General features: G+C 49.5%; 1 protein-coding gene across 1 annotated transcript in view; it reads left to right on the top strand.

Moving 5' to 3' along the window:
* The window catches only part of KSR2 (kinase suppressor of ras 2), a 368,992-nt gene extending 345,559 nt beyond the window's left edge, over positions 1–23,433 (top strand). The window contains exons 15-19 of the mRNA XM_075996606.1: positions 9,963–10,059; positions 11,245–11,378; positions 16,659–16,790; positions 21,671–21,800; positions 23,296–23,433. Of these exons, the coding sequence (XP_075852721.1) occupies positions 9,963–10,059; positions 11,245–11,378; positions 16,659–16,790; positions 21,671–21,800; positions 23,296–23,433 (631 nt within the window). The remainder of the gene's footprint in view (positions 1–9,962; positions 10,060–11,244; positions 11,379–16,658; positions 16,791–21,670; positions 21,801–23,295) is intronic.
* The last annotated feature ends 256 nt before the right edge of the window (positions 23,434–23,689 follow it).

Genomic DNA, 23,689 nt, shown 5'->3' with positions numbered 1-23,689 from the left:
TGCCTGTGGTTCTTTCAAATCGCTGTGTTGGCCAGTTATATACAAATGGAGGTGTCCATGGGCATTTGGGAAAAGAACCATGCTTCTCCAATGCCAAGGAAAAACGCAACTCCCAACCCTGGGAGTTTGGCTTTCCGAGTGATGTTTGTCGTGAAAGTTTGACCCTAACCCCAGTATCTTATTTTCATTGATTTTGCTATTGTCCGTTTCTCTCTAGTCTCTTCTCAAGTCCTTTTAGTCAGGATAGGAGAGGCTTATGCTGCAGTGACAAACAGCCCCAAAAATTTCAGTGGCTTACTGAGCAAGTTTATCTCTCACCCACATAAAGTCTGCTGCAGGGTAGGCAACCCTCCAGGGCAGCTCTCTTCCATGCAGTTACTCAGGGATCCAGGCTATTCCAATCTCGTGGCTTTACATATTCTTCCAGAGCCTCCTTGGTCACAGTGGCACAAGAAAACGTGGACTGGAGATTAAACAATGTGTTTTAAAGTTCCCCAGCTAGGAAGGGACAGGTGTCACTTTCCACTGGCCAGAGCCGGTCACGTGATGCCACATAACTGGGAAGAGATTCGGAAGTGTCGTTTCCCGTGCGTCTGGGAGGACGCAGTCCGGAGCAGGCCTTGGTGAACACTGGTGTTGTCTCTTCCACATAAAAGTTTTCTGACTTAATCCTCCTAGTCTGTCCACCTGCATTTATTTAAGCAATTTCCCCCAAGGACTCTTAACTAAAAGAGTATTAGGACTGGATCCAGAACCTGGTTCTTTCTGACTCCAAATTCCAAGCTCCTAATCGCTAGATGCTACTTCCTCCCCTGATAAGTTCTCTTTCTCCTCTTTTCTTTTTTTCTGTTTCTCCTTCTAAGAAAAATGATTTCTCCCAACACACTCCTCTAGCTCTCGATTTTTCTCTATCCCTTGGGGTAAGTAAATGGCTTTTTATTTCCTTCCTGACGTCCACCCCAGTAACTTTGCCCACCCAGACCTCCTTAAATCCCCTAGTCCTTCAGCTTTATCTATAAAGCTTCGAGAGCAAAGAACACAAACGTTCCTTGTTGTCAGGCCTGCAGAGGCATGGGTTGTGGAAACTAGAGGAAATTCCTCCCCTGGTTGACAGAGTTGTGAAATCAGGGTTTTTGTTTTGTTGTTTTTCTTTTCCCTCCGTCCCAGCCCCGGGCTCCTCAGCAAATGCAACAACAAGAAGTAAATTGGGATTTTTGTGAACTTCCAAAATATTTTTTGAACAACTTAAGGGATATATAGTTTATATACCATAAAGTTCATTCATTTAAAGTATATGTGCAGTTCAGTGGCTTTTCATATATTTACAAAATGGTGCCACTATCAATAAAATCTAATTTTAGAATGTTTTGTCGCCTCAAAAAAAAACCCAAACAAAAGAAAAACCCTGTACCCGTTAGCAATCACTCCCTACCCCCATATCCCCAACTTCTCCAACTAACCCCAGCCCCTGGCAACCCGAACTTCCAGTTTTCAGACAAAGAATTGGTTTTCTTATGGGAGCCTGTGGAAGGTCAGGGAAGATGCAGACACAGACAGCTTTCTGAGGGATGGGAGAGGCCAGTTCTGCGTTTGGCATGATGGTCTCTGTGTTGCTTTTCCCAAGTCCAGTTATAAAAAACATAGACATGCATAGACATAGGTATACGCATAAATGAAAGACCTCAGCACACATATGCATATTAATGCACATACATAAATATGCATGCACATGTATGCCTACATTTAGGCATGAACATGCACACATTCACTCACATGCACACACGTGTTCATGTGTGCATAGAACATGCACACAGAGAGGCACAGACATATACTTGCACCCATAGAAACACGAATGCAGAGCTCCAGACCTGTGTGCACAGATATGTATCATGCCTGTGGCTTTTGATCCAGCTACAGTGATTCTTTGTGTGGTGACAGGGGGTCAGGTCGTTTCCCCCCCGGTGGCCCTGTCCAAGCCAGTGGTCTGTAAGGAAGACATACTAAAGCAATTTGGGATTTGCCTCACTCGGATGAACATTTGTGCAGCTAATTTAGTGCTCAGGGGCTGCCTGGGAAGGCTTGTTAGGGTGTGAAGTAGGGGTTTGGGCAGGGAATCGGGGAGGGGAAAAGACAGAAGAGATGGCCTGGACATGTGACATATTCCCACAGCTGAGTGATGGTGTGTCTGGCTGGGGCATGTCCCCTTCACTGACCGGGGTGGCTCAGCCTGTCTCTGCCCACGTGTGTAACATAGCCTTGCAGATAAGGCCCTTATCTGTCTCCGTTCTTACTGGCCCCAATTCTGGTTCTTTGCACTATATTCCAATCAAACTTTAGGATGAACACTGAAATTTGAATTTCATATAATTCTCACAGGTCACAAAATACTCTCCTTTTGAATTTTTTTCAACCATTTAAAGGAGTAAAGAACCATTCTCTACAAAAACAGGCACTGCACTGGATTTGGCCCATGGGCTGTAGTTTGCAAGCCCCCCGTCTTCGAAGCCTGGCTCTAGCAGGCCTGCGCATCTGCACTCTCGCAAATTCCCTGCAAACCCCTGACCCAGAGCAGTGTGGACAGTGGGCTGCTTGGGCTTATGCAGGGGCAGCTCCCTGTCCTGGCAGAGAAGGGTCCTGGGTGGAAAGTTCCCCCTTGGGCCTCTTGTCAGGGCGAAACGAGTAGAAGGCTTGTCTTGGGAGCTTGGAAAACATCTGTTCCCCTGTCCCTCGTCCCCTGTGCCTTTCCACCTCCAAAGAGGTTGTGTAGCTTCGTGGTGTCAAACAGGCCGAGGACAGAATGCCAATCCTGCCTCCTCTATCCCAGCGGCGTGATCTCAGCAGACGACCTCACCTCTCTGAGTCTGTGTCCTTATCTGCCAAATAGGTGTGACACCCACCCACCTTACGGGGTTGAGGTTAGGAGTATGGCTGCATGAGATAATGCATGCAGAACCCCTAGCAGAGTGCTCGAGAGAAGGTTCTAGAATGGCACTTATTATTCGTAGGAGGCAGCATAGCTCTGTGGCCGCAAGCATTGGGTTTAGCTTCAGACAGACCCGGGTCCCAGCCGGGCTGTGCCTCTTGCAAAAAAATGCTTAGGAAATTCCATCCTGCTTCTGTGTCCCGGTTTCTCCATTTCTTCCATGCAGGGAATGGACCCCGTGAACCCTAACAGGAGTCTACAACCTGAATTCCATCCGTGTCTATGCATGCCCTTTCTTCCGTATTTGTTCTCTTACACCGTGGCCAGGTGGGCTCCATACTGTCTTATTTTTTTAAAAAATCAAACTGTAAACCCTGCCTTCCTCATTGGAGACTGGATGTTTCTGGAAAGAGTGTTGCTGGCCTTGCCGGTAAGTGCCAAGCACTTGCCGTGTGCCCAGAATGTGCTGAACCCCGTGCAAGAGGCAGGAGAAGCCAAAACGCCTCCTGCCCTCCCAGAGCACCAGCCAGGGAGTTTCCAAAGCTGAGCCACTTGGGTCTGAACTTGGTTCACACTGTACTTTCTCGTTTCAGTTTCTCACCGGCTCAATATTTCCCAAACTGTCTATAGAATAAACATATGTGTCTGGTTTCGCTTCAGTCTGACTCAGAGGTGCTTTTTTTTCCCTTTCTTCCTTTTTTTCCTCAATTTACAAAAGGAGCACAGTGTTGGCTGGAGAAAAATTAGGGAAGAAAGATAAGCGGCCAGAAGAAAAAACTTGTAAAGCTCCTAATCTCGGTAGCTGGGTGTCAATGCAGCTAACATCCCGGGGACTGTCCTCTCTGCGGGTTTTTTAATGCATATAAATTAGGGGATATTTGTCCACAGTTTTGAAAACAGCAATTCAGTGTGTACTGCTCAGCTGAGAAATAAAAGTGGTTCTGGTCTGCCCGAAATAAGAACGCGCAGTGTTTTGATATCCAGCCCTGGGGACAGGGCCAGTGGCCTGTCTGGTCGTTTGGTCGCCTGTGTGCCTTGTGCAGGGAGGAGGCTGAAAGCTTCATTACTAACTGCATCTGGGTGTGACTAATGGCCTGTTATTTCATGTTCTAAGATAGCAAGTGAAGACCTACCTTGGCACTAAACGTGGCCCTCCCCAGCTACGGTGGACATGGGACCTTTATCCCCAAAAGGCGTGTGATAGAGTCATCCATCCATCCATTTATCCACGCATACTGGTGCCGTTCCAGGAGCGGTTCCTGGGCTCCTCCTCTGGGCCTGGCCAGCGTGGGCAGCCCCGAAGTCCCTCTTGCTCTAGTCACCTTCGGCATGCTTTCCTTGTCTCTGCCGAGCAGCCGGGGAGTCCCAAACACAAGCAGCAAACGGAAGATGTAAATTAGTCAGTATGGCCCGGCCCTGAATTTGGAGTGTGGAGGGACAGGCCCAGAGTTGGGGTAGGGGGTGGGGCGGTTTGCAGGGCAGGTTTCTCAGCTGAGCTCAGTGGACAGATGAGGGCACACAGTAGGGCTATCGGAGTCAGGCTAGAAGTTGTCACAAAGCAGACCCAGCCGTGGAACAACGTGACATGGTGGGCTGGGGGCCCCGAACCCCTCCCTGAGATGCGGACCCCGGCCATCCTAGGAGTGGAAGCTTCTCTCTGTCGCCCTAGCTGTCATTCGCAATTATTTGTTTACTGTTTGTCTCTCCGTGAGCCTGTCAGCTCGTCTGAGCAAGGGATCGGCTTCTGTCTTGTCACCTGCACACGCCATCGTGACGTTAAAGAGAAAGTCTCCGTTCAGTGCCAGTATCTAACACCTTTCTAACCCTTACTTGCCAAGCTTGCTTTTTTAATTTTAATTTTTTTTTTTTATAAAATGAGGAGCCCTCAACCTTAGAGCCTTTGGCAGGCCACAATGCCAAAGTAGGATTTAACTTTGTTAATGTGTTTGTTTTCATTGTAATTAATTATTATTTATCTGTTTGTTTATTTATGGAGAGAGGGTCTGACTGTGTCACCCTGGCTGCAGTGCAGTGGCGTCATCATAGCTCACTGCAAGCTCCACCTCCTTGGGCTCAACCGATCCTCCTGCCTCGGCCTCCTGAGTAGCTGGGACTACAGGCATGCGCCACCAAGCCCAGCTAATATTTCTATTTTTGTAGAGACAAGATCTTGCTCTTACTCAGGCTGGTCTCGAACTTCTGGCCTCGAGCAATCCTCCTGCCTTGGCCTCCCTGAGTGCTAGGAGTACAGGCGTGAGCCACCACGCCAGGCCCATTGTATTTATTTTTACACTTATTTGGGGTTAGGATTCTAGCTTTCTATTGGTAATGATCAAAGGTAACGATAGAAAGTTTCCCTTTAAAATACAGTCATTTTTTTTCAAAGGCAGTACATTTGAAGAAAAGTAGTAGCAAGTGATAAATGAGCCAGCTGATCTGGCAGAGCCGCATAAACACAAGTTGCGGATGTGAGATGATCGCAGCGTGCAGGGTACTGAATGAGACGCAGCCTGGCTCTTAGGAGACACTGAGAAAACACGCAGCAGGGTTGAGGAAGAGCATGTCTCGGGGTGTCTTTGGACAATGTCAAGAAGAACAGGCCCTGGACAGTGGCCCCACTACACGGCGTGACAAGGGACAGAGGGACGGCAGGCTACTGTTTCCCTGCAGTGAGTTGGAGGCTCCTGCCTCCCGAGCCGGCTGCCTCTGGCCTTGGCATACTCCTTCCCTGCAGAGCCCATACCAGGGAGGGAAGACTGTCACCCAGGTGCCCAGCAGCGTGGAGTCACAGTCAGGGGCAGAACAAACAGCCCCTGATGGGCAGAACCCCATATCCCAGTCGTTGAAGGGCCCAGAGTGGCCAATCTCTGCCCTCTTAGCAAAATCAGATCCAACTCTGGGGAGGAGATTATAATCAGACCAAGGAGTGTCTGCACTTCATTTTACCTCCCTACTTCTCTGAGCTTTGCAGCAACCTCAGAGGCTGGAGGAGGGCAGGAAAGGCGTGCATTAGCAAAAACCCAGCCCGGCACCCTTGGGCAGTTAGGCTGTCCTGCTTTGCATGTTCTGATGCCTGGTGGGCCACTGTCACCTTTCTTGTCTTGCTAGGATGTGAGCCTGCCTGCACCGCCCCCTTACTTAATGGAACCCCATAACTCTTCATTTCCTGGACACGCATTGGGTTAAGCAGGTGGCAGACAGCTGGCATCCCTCACTTGCTTTCTGGCATGTCCCATTTTCATGGGAAACTAACCTGGCATTTTTTATTATAAAGCCCCAGAGTCCCCGGGTTTAATATCTTCGGTGTTAGATTCATGAACAACTTGGAAGTTAAGAGATTGCCCGAGGCTGGAATTTGATGGAGTGTGCAACTTGTCGCTTGGAAGGTGATTTATTTGCTCAATCGAGGGGGAAAGAGTGCAGGACAATTAAGTGGGATGTGAGTTTTGAGAAGTGGGGAATGCTTAGAAGGAAGTGGAGCAACAGAGGGGTCGTGAGTCTCTCTGACAGCCTGGGTGTGTTTAAAATAACACCAGACTTTGAAACCTACCGCCTTGGGAGCTCAAATCGGGCAGAGCCTGGGATTACCTGCACCTAGCTAGCTATGTCTATTATTTGGAAGATAGATCCTTAAAAAGGACAGTCACTGGGCGATGTTCCTTTGAGCCCAGCCATGTGACCTTTATCGTGTTACTCAAGCATGACGCACTTTGTCCTACCCCAGGGCCTTTGCACTGGCTGTGCCCTCAACTTGGAACTCTCTCCCCCAGATTGCCACATGGCTGGGTTCTGTGTGTGTGCACCTAGCACCCCAGTAGCTAGAGAGGCACTAAATAGACGCTTCAGCCACTAAAACACCTTCTCCTGACCTTCACGCTGGCTCTGCTGCTGAGGACAGTAGGCATCCTTAATCTTCACTGCCCCAGGGGATAGAGTGACGTTACAGCTATCCTTTACTGAGCGCCTGTGACGCGCCACAGTCTCAGGGAAAGTTGTCAAGAAGCAGAAGATGAGTCCTAAGAACCTAAACTCCAGAGCCAGGCTTCCTGGGTTCAAATCCCAGTTCCTGCAATTCCACTACTGGGCATATACTCAAAGGAAATGAAATCAGTATGTCCAGGAGGCATCTGCACCCCCATGTTCATTGCAACATTATTCACAGCAGCCAAGATATGGAATCAACCTGAGAGTCCGTCCGTGGATGGATGGGTAAAGAGATCGTGGTGTATAAATACAATGGAAATATTATTAAGCCTTAAAAAGAAGGAAATCCTGTCGTTTGCAGCAACATAGATTAACCTAGATGACGTCATGTTAAATGAAATAAGCCAGGCACAGAAATACTGCATGATGTCACTTGTATGTGGAATCTAAAAGATTAAACTCAGAGAAATAGTCGAACGGTGGTTACCAGAGGCTGGAGGGCTGGAGGATTGGGGAGATGTTGGTCAAAGGACACAAAATTCCAGCGAGGAGGAACAGGTTCAAGAGGTCTATTGTACATCATGGTAACTATAGTTCATAACAATACACTGTGTACTTGAAAATTGCTGAGAGGGTAGATCTTAAGTGTCTTTAGTGTCACCACTAAAAAGTAAGTATGAGAGTGAATGCGTGTGTTAAATAGCTCGATATGGCCATTTCACGACGTATACATACATCAAATCACGTGCGACATTCAACATCCAGTCCGTCGCGGGTTGGTTGCAGTTTGCGAATGGGCTGCTGTTAACATTTTAGTACATGATTTGGGTGAATATGAGGATTTACATCTGTTAGGCATGTAATTGGGGGAGACACTGATGGCCGTGGGTTATTTGCATATTTTGCTTTGGTTAGATGTGCCAAACCGGCCGCACCAAGTCTGCTCTGCCGGGCAGCGGGCACCTGTCCGAGACCATAGGGGAGCAAGGAAGGCAGAGACTTCAGCCCCTGCAGCTGGGACGGAGGGTGCAGGCAGCGAAAGGAGACAAGGGGTGGACATTTGAAGCTCGTGACTTTCCTGCCGTCGCCCAAAGCGGGAGTCTTGGAGCCCGTGGCGATGACCGGCTCTGCCTTCTGCAGCGGGGAGGGTGTTTTCTGGGCTCTGGTCTGTAATGAGTGTGGGTGGCTGTTCAAGAACAGAGTATCCAGGGGAGGGAATCCACCCACACTCTCGGATATTTAAATGTCAATATGGATTAATTGGCTGCTCAACCCACCCCTCCTCCACCTCTCCGTGGTAGCCTCAGTGACTACGCCGCCTGGGACGCCAAAGTGGGGTGGGGAGGGCAGTCTTGAGTCATCACGGGCCACTTGCGCCCACTTGCTGGGCCACCTGGGACAGGTGAATCAGACTCCCTGTGAGTCAGCTGCCCTGGGCATCTCACCTTGAGCAGGTGAAGAAATGAATGCTAGTCAGAGAACACAGGTGGTTATCGATGGCTTTTCGGATGGGCATACAGATAGACGGCTGTGATATGTGTATGAATATATCGCTGATACATATTTGCACAAGTGTGCGTGTCTCTGTTCACTGTGTTATTGATCAGTTGCTGCTTCTCATAATGGCCAGCAGGTGATGAGGACTTAACTGTGTGTTAGGCATGGAGAAGTGTCTACACCTTCACACCCCTGATTCGATGTGATTCTCTTAATAACCCTGTAAGGTGAGAACAGTTGGCCCCATTTTACAGATTATAAAACCGAGGCACAGAGAGGTTAACTTACCTGCCCAGGGTCACACAGCCACGAAATGACAGGTCAGGATCCCAACCCCATAGAGAGTCTGAACTCTAGATCCCTGTGTGCCTAACCTCTGTGCTATAGCTCCCACCTGCTGTCAAGCGCTGGACCGAACTCTGTGTCTTGTTCAGTCTTCATACTAAACTGCAAGGCAAGTATTATTTTTAACAGTGTTCTTTGACAGATGAGTGGCCCACCTAAAGGTTCAGTGACACGTAGGTAAGGAGCAGTGCTGGAATTCGTACTGGGAGCTGTCTGACGCCTGGGTTCCTTCTTCAAACACAGGAAATACATTCTCTGCAAAGCCTGGAACGCAACAAGGGCTCGATAAATACCAAATGAATGGATACGTTGCCTAGAGTATCTTCACAGCATTGTAGATTAAAAGGAAAACAATTCAAGCTGTGATTTTGATGTAGATGGAAAATTAATTTTCATAACGACATTCTTTCGTCTTTCGGCCAACATCGGACACCGTGAGCCAGTCACGGGGCCGGGGACTGGGGCCGCTACGGCAGATCTGGTGTTCAACCATTCCCTTATTCATTCATTCACTTGTTCATTCATTCACTTGTTCACTTGGTGACTGCATCTGGGCACCCGCCCTACCCGTGCCGGGAATCGTGCTCGCTGCGGAGGAGCAGAGTATTGGGGCCACTGAAGGAGAAGGTGTCACCTTCGGTGCATAATAATTGCCCTGTTCATCCTGTTCGCCCTGTCATTCATCTTAAGTCACTGCTCCTCAAAACGAACTCAGTGAACCTGGAAATAGTTGGAAAGACCCTCCATTTAGACAGGCGTCTGGTTTCTGGACGGTGCTGTTGGCGTTTACACACCCCCGGCTAAAGACTTGTCGGCGTCATTTGCCGACCCATGAGGCTTAGTACACATCAGCCACCGCTTTGCTGGTCTCTCATCGCTGTCCCCGCACGCCGGTGACGCCAGGCCAGTGGGTGCAGCTGGCACAAATGGCCGAGTGGCGTCTCAGCACCCACAAGTTGTTGGTTTGTGCACCACTTTCCGCCTGGGAGTCTGCGAATGAACAGACTGCACGTGGCACGCCCCTTTCTGGACTAGGCTAGATGCCGTGGGTAGCCCTGCACGCCAGCCCGCAGGCAGAGTTTCTAGAGAATCCGTAAGAACTTCCTCCTAGACCTCCATCCCGGAACCAGATCGGAGGTTCGGTCCCAAGCCTTTCGTCCCATAGACTCAATAGTGACGCGTCCACCAGATTATTTGTCACTTCTCTTAACTATCGTGGGTCACCTTCTTCTGAACACCCGCCTGTCTTTTATCTTATCCTTTTGCTTTTCAGCCTCTGCAAGGGACGGACGCTATATTCGGTGGTGAGGGACGCCAAGATCGTCTTGGATGTCAACAAAACCAGGCAGATTGCCCAAGAAATTGTGAAGGTACCGTAGGCGCTGGGGTCTCCTGCCTAAACCTCAGAAAGACCCTGTCCCCTCCTGAGAAAGCCTTACAGGGCTCCTGGGACTCATGGTTTGGTTCCAGACTGCCAGTCTGCACTTCAGAGAAATTAGATTTGATCTGAAAAATCCCCATCCGTGTGTAAGAATTCTGCCTAGACATGACCATGAGGAACGGTCTACCAAGCTTTGGTTTCCATCTGCAGCTCCTCACCGTGGTACTTGGGCATATATGCAGGGACCAAGGGCCTCGTCTCTTGGTTAGGGATCCCTTGTCCCTTGAGTCCTTGAATTCCCGCGAGTGCAAGCCATCTCCCTCCACCCCTGCTGGGACACATCAAATTGTTGGGTGTTGTTTTGGATTAAAACAAACAGGAACATCCTGTGTTCTCTGGCAGGTGCCTTATTAGTCAGCTGAACTCAACCTTTTATTTCCCATTGGAAGTGTGAGGGCTGAGCTGGGAGAAGAAATAAAAGATGTGACTACTCACAAAGGCACAGCGCTAAATGTTTGCCCTCGAACGCCAGTAGGCAAATGCCCTTGAACTTGAACGCCAATAGGCTCTTCTCTGTGTTCTTGATTGTCCAGTCTCGCAACATGTCTTGAGGACCTTAAGTAGGTCTAAGCAGGGGTCCTCAAACTACAGCCCGTGGGCCACATGCGGCCCGCCAAGGACATTTATCCGGCCCACCAGGTGTTTGTGCCGCCGCTGCCTGTCCTGTTTAGCAGCCGACTCCTCCCGGGCCCACAGTGCGCATGTGTGGAATGTGCACCGCTCTCTCCAACGGCCCTCCAACGGTCTGCGGGACAGTGAACTGGGCCCCTGTTTAAAAAGTTTAAGGACCCCTGGTCTAAGGCATGAGTCTCTTGCAGAGGGGTTCGCCTTTAAAAGGGAAGTGTAGGAAGATGGCTGATAGAACTCTTCTCTGGAGACTTCTTTTGTTTCTTCTTCAGGAAGCAAATGGAGGTGGCTTTGCAGGGGTCTGGGGGTGGTGGTGCATTGTGGCTTGAGGGCCCTGCCTTCTCCCACCCACCTCCGGGCTCTGCCGCTGTCGGGTGTGGTCTCGCTGGGCAGGTGTGTCTGCGAGACAAGCAGCGTGAGCCCTAGCTGGGGTGGCGGGAGCACCTAGGTTTTCTCTGACGACTCCCGGTCTCCTTGCTTCTTGCAGGGCATGGGCTACCTCCACGCCAAGGGAATCCTCCACAAGGACCTCAAGTCCAAGAACGTCTTCTACGACAACGGCAAAGTGGTCATCACGGACTTTGGGCTCTTCAGCATTTCTGGGGTGCTGCAGGCTGGCAGGTGAGAGGTGGCAGGAGGGCCCAGAGGGGCTCTCGACGGTTGATGGTGGAGTGGGGGAGTCACCCCACCTGGCTTTAAGTGACTTGGAGACTCTGGGTTGGGCCTTGGGTCACTGGGCTGAGTGGCTGGTACGGGATGCCGAGAGCATGCGCTGGTATCCCCTGCTCACCTGTCAGCAACCTGCTCACCTGTCCTACCTTCGAGCGCACGTGATTGGGCACAGAGCGTCCCCAAATCCCGCAAAGCCCCTGCCCTTGAATTTAACTGGAGGGTTTTCCTCTCGTCCCAAGTTCCCACCTGCAAGTTGGGATCACCCAAGAGCCCTTGCTCGGAGTTTTCTTAGGAATTAATTGATTTTGGTACAGCAAGAGTACAGTTAAGAGCAAAGGATTTCAAGTCAGACCCACTCGGGGCCCAGCGTGGCTCTGCCCTTTATTAACTGTGACTTTAATCAAGCTAAACAACTTCTCCAAACTTTAGATTTTCTTGCCTGCAAGAGAAGGGGTGGGTATGGCGATGCCTACCACAGAGGGGTCTTGTGAGGATAAAGCGAGACAACCCCCATCCTAGCACAGCGCCCCGTGCACATCAAATGCCCAACGCACGGTAGCTGCAGCGGGAGTTGTTGTAATTAGTATTAATTTGCATATACCTCCCAGGATCACCCAGGAGAATCATTAACCAGCGTTAGGTAATTAACTCTCAGGCACTACTCACCCTAGAGCAAGCCGCATTGGGTTGACAGTGTGAAAAACAGCTTGATCCCAAATAAACAGCCCATAATTCAGAAAGTCTACCCTTGTGATTTTTAATTTGGAGTGTGCGCCCGCGCACACACATAAACACACAAACCCTCACATTTTGAACCCCTCTGTGTTTTTCCTAATCGTGCATCTTGTAATGAATGACACGTCTCTCCAGAAAGACAACCTCATGGTTTCTTTCATTTCGCTGCCATTTTAGCTGCTTGGGAGAACCGCTGAGTTTTTGAGGTCCACCACCCCAAAGTGAATTTTGTTCAAGCTGTTGCTTGAAGCTAAGACTATTCAAAATTGGACAAAACTTCACGTGGCGTTTCTGTGGGGTGCAGTACCACACAAGAGCTTAAGGTTTCTCTTTCAGATTTTACTCTACCCAAAAAGGATTTACCACCATCTCCAAAACTATCTGTAGTGCCTGGGATGAGAAAATGAGTAGGCAGTCAATACATAGATCAATAGATCCAAAGAGAGAGAGAGACCCCCAAGTCGGAACCCAGGAAGCCAGGGGGGTGAGATCGGGTAGGATTCTTTCCTTTCTCCCTCTGATTCACTCCACCAGCTATTGGTTCCTGGTTTCCTGGTAGGGGAATGACACGCTCCCTTGTTTCCCAGCGTCCCAGGCTAAGGGTGAGGAAGCAATTTGTGACTTCGCTGCAAACCCAAGTGTTTGCATCGAGACAGAAGGAAGTCCGGCAGGTGTTTTCTTTCACCTGGTTCAGGGCTCTTTCCAGAACCGTTTTCCTTCCCCTTCGTGGCATGTTCACACTCTCTCCCTTTCTCCTCGCCAGTGGAGGAAAAGGGTGCAGGGCCTCTGATTTTCTCCTTTTTACACTCGTGGTTTTTTTGAAGCCACAAGGAGAAGAGGGAGAACAGAAGTGGGAAGGCAGGCTGTGGGCATCCTTTCCTTTAGCTCATTCTTAGAGACCCAGTGTCAGCCCGGGAGGAAGTTCAGCCAAGTTCAAGGCAAGGTGACTTCTGGCCTCCCTGTCCAGACGTCATCCCCACCCCACCCCCGCCCCAGCCTGGATGTCAACACAGACCCAGTGAGTGTTGGGGGAGGCCAGGGAGCCCTCACCACCAGCAGCTCCCGACAAGAAGTCCACACTTCTTGCTATCCGCAAGTAGCCATCCGTGACTTCCTGTGTTCTTAGCCCTGCTCGGGTTAGGTATTGCTGCGTAACAAACCATCTCAAAACTTAGTGGCTTAAGACAAATTTCTGTTATCCCTCAGGGCTCTGTGCATTGAATGGGCTCAGCCGTGCTTTTGTGCTCAGGCTGTCCTGCGGGTGTAGTGGGATGGACACAACTGGACGTTTCCCCATTCACACATCTGGGTTGGGCTGGCTGGAACAGCTGGGGAGCTGATGGCGCCTCCCCCCACCCCCTCCTTTCCCCTCCCCATCAGCCTCTCTGCCTGACTGCACTGAGCTTCCCACCATGGCAGTCTCAGGGTGACCAGACTGGACTCCACCAGAGCAAGTGTTCCGAAAGCCCAGGCGGAAGTTGCAAACCTTCTAATCATCTAGAACATCCATTCTGGCACACGCTATTGGCCAGCATGTCGCTTAAGGCCAGTGCAGATTCAGGGGAGCAGAATTAAACTCCACCCCTCAGTGGGAGGGACAGCAAAGGCTGTGGCCATCTTTCCTCCACCACAATCCCAGAGCCATGAAGGGGACCATGACAGGAAGGTGGGACTCTCAGGGTGCCCCATGGGCCCTAGGACCTTTCCCACTTTAGTAAATTTGCCCCAATATTTACCTCCAGAGCTGCTCTGGGGGCTCCACAGGGTTCCCTGCAGGGGTTCAGGTCACGGTTTCCTGCCACCTGTTTGTGAATAGGCATCTCTAGGCAGTAAGTGCCCCCAGTGCAGGCTGTCCCCCCAGTGCAGCAGCCGGAGACCAGGAGACACCCCTGAACACAGGTGTCCGCGGCCCGGATCGGCAGCCTGGGGGCTGGATTACAGGAGTAGAGAGAGATGGGGAGCTGACAGGCCCCAGGCATTGCAGGAAGAAGTATAAACCCACTTTCACGCAATAGGCCAGGAAGCTCGCTCATTCGTTATCCACTCAGCCAGTCAGCAGATATTTAGGGCGTGCTCACGGCATGCATTAGTCTGCTTGAGCTGCTGTGACAAAATGCCACACACAGTGGCTTAAACAACAGACCTTCAGCTCCTCAGAATTCTGAAGGCTGGAAGTCCAGCATCAAGGTGCCGGCGAAGTCAGTTTCCGATGAGGACTCTCTTCCGGGTTTGTGCACGGCCGCCTTCTGGTTACGTGCTTGCACGCCTCGTCTCTGTGCACGCGCAGAGAGGGAGGTCTCTGATGTCTTTCATCTTCACGGAAGGACACCAGCCCTATTCGATCGGGGCCCCAGACTGTGACCTCATTTAATCTCATTTTTCTCCCTAAAATTTCTGTCTCTGAATACAGTCACACTGGAGGTGAGGGCTCCAACATCACAAATTTGGGGGTGGGGACACAATTCGGTCTATAACACCCTGAGACAGGTGACAGCAACTTATTCTTATTTTGCATACATCTGACTCCCTGAGCCTCAGTTTACTCACCTGTAAAATGGGGATGGGGTTAGGACTAATAGGACCTAGCTCATGAGGGTGTCCTGGAGATTAAATGGGACAGAGATGAGAGGGGCTCAGTTTCGGGCTTTGCTCTTTAGCGGTTCTATTTGGGGGTTCCTGTAGAATTGTGGAGGGGCGCCTAGTCTCTGGAGTTTTAAAGGCTCGTGATCAAACAGATCTTACCTCTGCGCCTTTGGACAGGTCACTTACACATTTCGAGAGGAGGAGGATTAATCTTTCAGTTGCGGGTGTATGAGGATTAAGTGGGATGGACGATCTGGCAGAGAGTAGGCGCTCAGCACGAGTGACTTGCCTTCCTGCCCTCCCCTCGGTTAGAGCTTGGGGTGTTGACAGTCCTTGGTACCCAGTAGCAGGGAGACTCGCCCGGCCTGGGGCGCAGAGACAGGGCAGCGCGGTGAAGCAGGTGTGTTCTGCGAACCCGAACCGATCCCAGCGTACAGCTGTTCTGCCATCATCGAGAAAAGGTGTCATTTAAGATGCCAGCGCCGTCGTGCCGGCTGCCCGCAGCCCGTTATTAATCATAATAACCATAATGAAGATGATTTGGGTTTGTCACCGGTGGGCCCATCGCCATGGGAACGGGACACACCGGGGTGTCTGTGCCAGGCCTGGCTCCCGCCCAACCCCCAGGCCTGTGCCCACGCGCACCCTGGGCTGATGGTTCTTGTGTGGCCGCCGCACCTGTCCCTGCCCCAGCCTCGAGGGAGGTGCCAGTCCTCTGCTGGCCCTGCACACCGGGGAGGGGCGGTGTTTGAAAGAGATGGGGACCAAGACGCGCCCACTGTTGGCAGCAACCCCACCAGCCCAGCCCAGCCCTGTTGGCCCAGTCATCTCGGGAGCATGTTGGCTGGCCCGTGCCAAGGCCCCTCTTCCCTGGGGGACGTTCTTTCTTTGGGCTGTAGTCCCCATTCCATTTCCGAGTCCTCGAGGTAGAACACGTATGCGCTAGTCACACCCAGCCATCATGTGGCCCTGGCAGCTGACACAGCCCAGTGCCAGGCAGGCACTGTCTCGCTTCGGTCCTCGCCACATCTGTGTGAGAGACAAATCAACGCGCCCATTTTGTAAATGGGAAAATGGAGAGTCAAGCCTGCTCAAGGCCCCCTAGCTAGTAAGCAGCACGTGGGTCCTTGAACCCCTGCAGTGTCCCCGATTCTAGAAGCAAGAACTTGTTCGACTCTGGCGGCTCAAGCGTTCGTGAGTGAGCTTGAGCTGTCTGTTCTAGCTGAGGATGTGCCCTATCACGTCCTTGGCGTGGAATTCAGGAGCGAGTTATGTGTCACAGACGCTGAAACGCTGAATTGGGCCATTTCCCTTTTTTTATATAAATTAAAACAGGGTTTCTCAACCAGGGCAGTGAAAGAAGAGCCAGCTCTGGTGTTTGAACCCCAACTCTGGCACCTGTCAGGGGGGGCTGCCTCAGGCAAGTCACTTGCCACTTCTGAACCCCATTTTTGATTCTGTACGACAAAGCAGAATCTGCTAGGATAAGCTGTTTCTAAGAGCTAAGAGCCTGACCTATGTAAGATGCGTGTGCCTGTGTGCATAGTTCCCCTGGGAGCGATGATTCGGTGTTCACTAATTCAGGATTCACTCATCCGGTGACTTTAGAGAACGGGGCTGCCGTGAGTAGCAAGAATCGACCGACTCTGTAGAGTGAGGATGGACAAGGGGCTGCCTCGGAGGCAGTGGGGCCGGCGATGGTTTGGGTGTTGGTGTCTGTCCAGCCCAGCCTTCCCTGCCCCTCCGCTGGCCCTCAGCCTCCCTTAGAAGAAGGGCAGGCAGGGCCCAGTGGCGGCAGGGGAGGGGGCGAGCGAGCCAGCAGGGGTGGTTCCAGGGACCTGGGGCTGGGCGGGGGGGATTGGTGCTCCCTGGGCTGCGAGACGGAGCTCATTCTGTGCTTTGCTTCCCCAGGCGGGAGGACAAATTGCGCATCCAGAACGGCTGGCTGTGCCACCTGGCGCCGGAGATCATCCGCCAGCTGTCCCCAGACACGGAGGAAGATAAGCTCCCGTTCTCCAAGCACTCGGACGTGTTCGCGCTCGGGTAGGTGGGCCCCACCCGGGCCTTTGAGACTCGCAGCCTGGGTGGAGGGGCACTCCCCGAACTTTTCTTCGGTGCTCTTGGAAGGGCCAAGGCACCTTGGTCTGCAGGGACCAAGGTTCTGGATTTCGGGGTGAGATTGGGGGGATGGGAGTGAGATACAGGAGAAAGAATGGCCCTCACAAACCTGCGTGCCTGGTTTCTAACTGGTGGCCAGGACAAGTTACCTGACTCATTGATTCATTCAATAACTATTTATTTACTGCATGGTCGCTATGTGCTGGGACTGTAGCAGATGCTGGGGATACGAGATTCCATCTTGTATCTGTTAGCTATTGCTGCATAACAAATCACTCAAAAACTAACAGCTTAAAACAGCATTTCTTATCTCGAGTTTCTATGGTCAGGAGCTTGGGAGTGGCTCAGCCAAGTGGTTCTGAGCTGGCTCGGGGTCTCTCAGGAGGTTGCAGGCAAGATATCGGCCAGGGCAGTGGTCTCACCCGAAGGCTCAGTGGGCCGGGGATCCACTTCCAGGGTGGCCACTCCCATGGCTGTTGGAAGGAGGCCGCGGTTCCTTACCCCCTGGGCCTGGAGAGAGGCTGCTTGAGTGACCTCACAACATGGCGGCTAGAGGCCCCGTTGCCATTTGTGACCTCATTTCAGAAATTACGTAGCATCACCGCTACCATCTTCTGTTTGTTAAAAGACAGTTGCTGAATCCAGCCCACGCTCAAGGGGAGGAGAATTAAGCTTAACCTCATACATAAAGGAGTATCAAAGAATCTGTGGTCAGATTTTAAAACCACTATAGTGCTCTATCTCGCCTAGTGCAAGACAAACAAGGAAACAGCTTTTGTAAAGTATGATAAGTGCTACGCTGAGGCTGACACAGGACTTTGGGGACAAAAGAGGAACCAAATCCCCCTGGGAGGTCAGGAGGGGCTTCCCTGAGCAAGTGACTCTGAGCCCAAGTTAAAGGCTGAATACAAGGGCAGGGCAAGGTGTTCCAGATAGAAAGAATGCGTGAAAAGGCACAAAAGTAAAAGAGACATCGGCCAGAACAGAGGAACATGGGTGAGGGGAGAGGGAAGGGGGCTAGTGATGGAGACTCAGGAGAACGACAAGGCTGGGGGTGATGAGATGAGAGACTAGGCAGAAAGGCAGGGTCTGTCCTGCAGGGACTTAGAGGCTGAGTTAAGGAGTTTTCATTCCATCTGCAGGGCACTAGGGAGCCATGGATGGTTATTAAGCAGGGGGAGTGGCATAATCCTAATTTGAGTTTTGGATCAGTTAAATCCCTCTGCTGCTGTGTATAGAATGGACTGGAAAAGGATGAGATTGGGGCTGGGTGACCACTTCACAGGGAGATGCTGGCAGCCTCCGCAGAATCAGAGCTGAGGATGGACATGAGAAGTGTTTAGGAGCTGGAAGACGTAGAGGTTGATGGCGGGTCCAGCTTGATGTGGGTGAGGCCCAGATAATCCGCTTTAAGCAAGTGGGTGGACAGTGGTGTCATTCACCAAGGTAGAGGCCCTGGAGGTGGAGCAGGGTTAGGCTATGCCGGAAAGGCCAAGAGGTCAGGTTTGGACGCAGGGAGTTGCCGCTCCGTTGGAGATCACCCATGGAACCATCTAGAAGGCAGCTGAATGTACACATCTAGTTTAGAAAAGAGTTTGGGAGTTTTCAGCATATAGATTGTGACTGCAGGTACAAGAGGGAATGAGATGCCTTTGGAAGGGTGGGAGGAGATAAGTCCAAGACACAGCCCCAAGATGCAGAGCCACAAAAGTGCAAAGATGCATCCAGGAAGGCTTCGTGATTCTGTGCCTCACAGGGCCATGCTAATGCTCGCCCTGCCTTGTCCACGAGACGGTTGCCAGGGCTGGGGGAGATCACACTGGGGGGGTAGTCTGGAAAAGGTGCAGGCTCGCAGCTGAGTGCAATTACACTTGCTTAGAAAAGTGCCCCTGCTGTGTTCTCACTGCAAACCCCTGAGGCGGGTATTTTCTGGAAGATCAGAAATCTCCATATCTATTACTCGGGCCCTGTTTAAAGGCTGTCACTTGCCTTGATTAGTTTATGCCCAAATCTTTATCTAGTTAGATATTGTTATCTGAGACTAAATTGCAATAATTAAGTCGGTATATTTTAGCGTATATTTAACAAAAATGTACCAAAGTAAGTAATTGGTTTTCTGCTGGAGTGTTCTTCTTCATAGCAATTTTTTTTTTTTTCTTAAAGTGAGTTTCTCTTGAAAGTTGGGTTTCAAAGGAAGTTTTAATAAGGCTTTTATTTCTGACACTGCTGCGTTCCAAAGGACCTGGTGCTCTGGGTTTCCTGCCAATTAGGTGCATCTTGTTGCTTGGGAACCTCATGATTGGGAATGACTTAGTTAGAACGAAAATGAACTTTTAAAAGTGCATTGAGCACCGTGTTAAGCGTTTTATGTGCAGCGTCTCATGGAATCTTTATAAGCACCCTTCGAAGCAGATACCATGTTGCTCCCAATTGACAGGTGAGAAGACTGAGGCTCCACATGGCCCAGTGATGTGCCTTATAGTAATTGATGGTGGCACTTGGATTAGAGTCTGGAACATCCTAATTCCATAGTTGGAGCTTTTAACCTTGGAGCCCCAATTGACTCAGGAGTTGTGTCACCACTCCAAGCCCTATTTCTCTCAATTGTAAATCAAGGACAATAAAACAATGGAGGTGTTCTAAGCATTAAGTGAGAAAATATCGATAAGGCACCCAGCACAGGGAAGAACTCGAAGGCACCTGTTCCCCTTTCACATGAATCTGTCTGGGTCTCCTTCACCAGGCTCCAGCCATCATCTGCAAGGTGGCACCCCCAAATTGTTCACTTCCCTGATTACGAAGGACTCTTGAATAGGATGGAGTATAAGCATCCCTAGATTGTGTATTGGCCAGCAGCACGATTCTGGAGTTAGGCAGAGTTCAACTTCTAGCTGCACCTCTTGCTCTGTGATCATTAATAATGCCTCCTAAATAATAATTAATAATGAGGCATTATTATTCAGTCACCATTGAAAAGAGAGTTTACTACTCACAGTTCCCAAAGGAGGGGACCTGCCACACCATGCAGTGGCCACACGGGGCAGCACGGGGTCGTTTGGGAAGCCAGCTCAGAACTGGCTAGTTTGAATCATTTCAGCAGGCTCTGGGGCATAGAGGTGGGGAAAGTCCTGAGTTTGAAAGTCCAATAAAGGGGGGGATTGGGGGTGCGGGGGTGCGGGCTCTGGATTACTTGATTTGAATATGAAAGAAAGCTCACAGGTGAGCCATACTCTAACTCGAGGGATCCGCTGGCCCTGGGAGTGGCAGTCCCATCAACACCAGCGAGGTCCCAAGTGGTCCAAGCATCAGAATAAAAAGTCAGGCCCCAGGAAACGACTTAGAATAGTGTCTGTCTCAGAGTGAAAACTCAGCGTTATTGTTCATCATGGGAACTGGAATCATCTAGCAGTTTCTCTTAAGAACTTCCTGACCATCCAACTCAGTATCTCACTCCCCGAGCGTCACCAAGCCAGAGATAGGGGGTCATCAGATAAAAGAAGATCCTGAGAAGTGAAACCCTAGGCGTAGCTGGTTTGACACAGTGCTCTGATCAGTAAGGAAGGTAATGAAGTGACTCGTGTTCTTTAAAGCACATTTACAGTGAAGCATCTTAGGGTGAAGGAAATATCATTTCCTAGGATTGTTTCAGATATTTCCCAAGTTGGGGAGTCTTGTTCTCAGGGCGCTGAGATCTGTCCCCATGGTACAGCTCAGCAACACGCCAGCGGCCTGTCTCAGGCCCCCGCATTCCTCATGGCTGTCCCTGCCTCATGGTGTCACTGATACACCACCCGGCCCATCACCCCACCCGTGGCCACGTGCTACCCATTGGAGCAATCCTGCCTGCCTTCCTTACAACGTCAGGATTTCCGAAACAGACGATAACATAGTAAATCCCTCTAGAACAGTTTTAGCATCATGTTGCTCTGGCATTCAGAGTCCCAGACAAGCATTCTTCCACTGTTCTGTTGTCATCACTCTCGTTTCACAGGTAAGGGAACCTACATCAGAGCAACTAAGTGACCCTTACCCAGGAGACCTCTCCACCACACTACTGGCATGGGATCGAATCAGGGCTTGAACCCAAGCCATTCTGACTCTCAAATCTTTCTTTCCTCTTTCCACCATTCCACAGATGGTTCATACTTAGAAAAAAACAAATATGAAAGAAAAAAAAATCCTATCCTATTACTCAGATATAGCCCCTTTTAACATTTTGCTGTGGTTTCACTTCATTCTCTTCTCCATACACATGTAATTGTTTTTAAAAGAGCAACAATATACCTTCTAGACAGTCTCACACTCAGCTTTTTTCACTTAAAATTATGTATGGAATATTTTTTATGTCAGCAAAACTTCTCTGAAATGTTTTAATAATGCTAGAGTATTCCATTTTGTTTTATGAATTTAGCATAATACAGGCAGACAGTTCTTGTTATTGAACAAGTATGTCATTTCTGGTTTTTAAAATATGATATATAATGCTGTAGAGAACTCGTTATAAATTAATTTTTGTTTGCATACCTAATTATTTACTTGCAACGATTTCTTAGAATTACAGATATAGGGTCAGAGATTGTAACCACATTAAATGATTTAATAGAAGTTATCCTGGGATTAGCATGACTTCTAAGACATTATGAACCTTTTAGTGTGTCTCTAGTGGCAAAATACCAACCCCAAGAGGAAGACAGTGGAGAGAGGGATGGTCACCAGGAGGCTGGCTGGGTGTGTTTGTGTGGATGAGGGGGTACACAGTCTCGAGTGACATACCATACCAACACCCTTTTAACGTCTGTCAACAGCACAATCTGGTATGAGCTCCATGCCAGGGAGTGGCCTTTCAAGACCCAACCAGCAGAAGCAATAATCTGGCAGATGGGCACAGGCATGAAACCCAACCTCAGCCAGATTGGCATGGGAAAAGAAATCTCGGTAAGTCCTGGCCCAGGGAGCAAGGAGAGAAGCAGATACAGTCCTGCGCCTTCTTTTTACTGTGTGTTAGGGTTACAAATGTTTTCCCAGAGAGTGATCCAAAAAGCACACACTGAAGCCTTGTCAGGTAGTGATTTGAAGCTTAGAAGACAAGGCTGCTGCACTATGCCTGCAATTCCTGGTGTCTGCCACCAGGGGCACCATAACACTTGGCCCGGTTTTTCCTAACAGTGCATTGCTGAGTCAGGGAGAAGCAATAGATCCTTCTTTTCTGGTATTTTTAAAAGATATTCATTAAAATATCACAAATATGTTAATGGTTCTAATTGTATTTGCATCTATATAATAATTTTAAGGTATTTTCCAAGTCATAACAAGATATACATACATCATCACATAGAGGATGAGGATTAAAAAATATTTTTTTAAAGACATACAAAAACAGAGAAGCCTGAGTATAAATTAACAATCGTCCTCTAGAACACAGCAGGAAGAATTCTTTCTTTTGATCACAAGACAGATAACTCAGATAAAGAGTAATTACTTGGTACATATATAAATAAGGATTACCCATCTCTAGATTTATTTATCGGTCAGGAGATTACTAAAAGTAACTTTTTCTCCTCTGTGAAGAATTCTTATAGTATTTCAGTGTGGATGGAGACCTCAGGATTCCCATTTATCCCTCCCTTTTGAAAGAAAATGTCAAGAAACTCCTTGGGGAGTATTACTGATCTTGAAGTATCTCAGATGTTCTAGCATAGGGCCTATCTGGTTGCTATATTAGCTCAGAAAGTGGATGGGTAGAAGGATGGATGGATGGATGATATGAAGGATGAATGAGTGAAGTGATAAGGATGGATGAATATATAGATGCATGAGTGATGGATAGAGGAGTGGATGGATGAATGGATGGATATATAGATGCATGCATGATGGATAGATGAGTGGATGGATGGATGAATATATAGATGCATGATGTATAGATGAGTGGATGGATGGATCTATAGATGCATGAGTAATGGACAGATAAGTAGATGGATGGATGGATGGATATATAGATGCATGCATGATAGATAGAGTGGATGAATGGATGGATATATAGATGCATACATGATGGATAGATGAGTGGATGGACGGATATATAAATGCATGCATGATACATAGATTAGTGGATGGATGGAGGGATGGATGGATGGATGGGTATATGGATGCATGCATGATGGATAGATGACTGGATGAATGGATATATAGATGCATGAGTGATGGATAGATGAGTAGATGGATGGATATGTAAATGCATTCATGATGCATAGATGAGTGAATGGATGGATGGATATATGCATGATGGATAGATGGATGAGTAGATGGATGGATGATGGAGGAATATGGAAATGGAGCAGATGGCTCAACAAAGGGACAGACCCAATGAGGTGCCAAAGAGCAATCAAGAAGTCTCCATTATGTTCAGTCACCACACATTGGTTTCTTTTAGGACATTCTTCTCTTCTGCTGGGCCTTTGAACAAGAAGAGAGACCTACCTTCACCAAGCTCATGGACATGTTGGAGAAACTGCCAAAGCGAAACCGCCGCCTGTCTCACCCTGGACATTTCTGGAAGTCTGCAGAGTAGGTGTTCTCCGTTCGCATCTCTCCCTACTGCCTTTGCCACCTTTTTGATTCCCTCTGTATCTTCCTGCTCCTCCCCCAACCAGCTCCTTTCCATGTCCCCGTGTGCCAGTGGCCACCAGGCTTCTGTTCGGGAGAGTCTGTTCTGGGGGTTGGGTCCTGGGGTCTGCCCTGCAGGACTTGGTTACCATGGCTACCTCACACTTGTCTCTTCCTGATGAAGGCTGATGCCCCAGTGAGTCTGATTCTCAGCACGTGTT

This window comes from Microcebus murinus, chromosome 22, assembly GCF_040939455.1.
Source record: "Microcebus murinus isolate Inina chromosome 22, M.murinus_Inina_mat1.0, whole genome shotgun sequence".
NCBI lineage: Eukaryota > Metazoa > Chordata > Mammalia > Primates > Cheirogaleidae > Microcebus > Microcebus murinus.
This window is presented reverse-complemented; position numbering and strand designations above follow the sequence as displayed.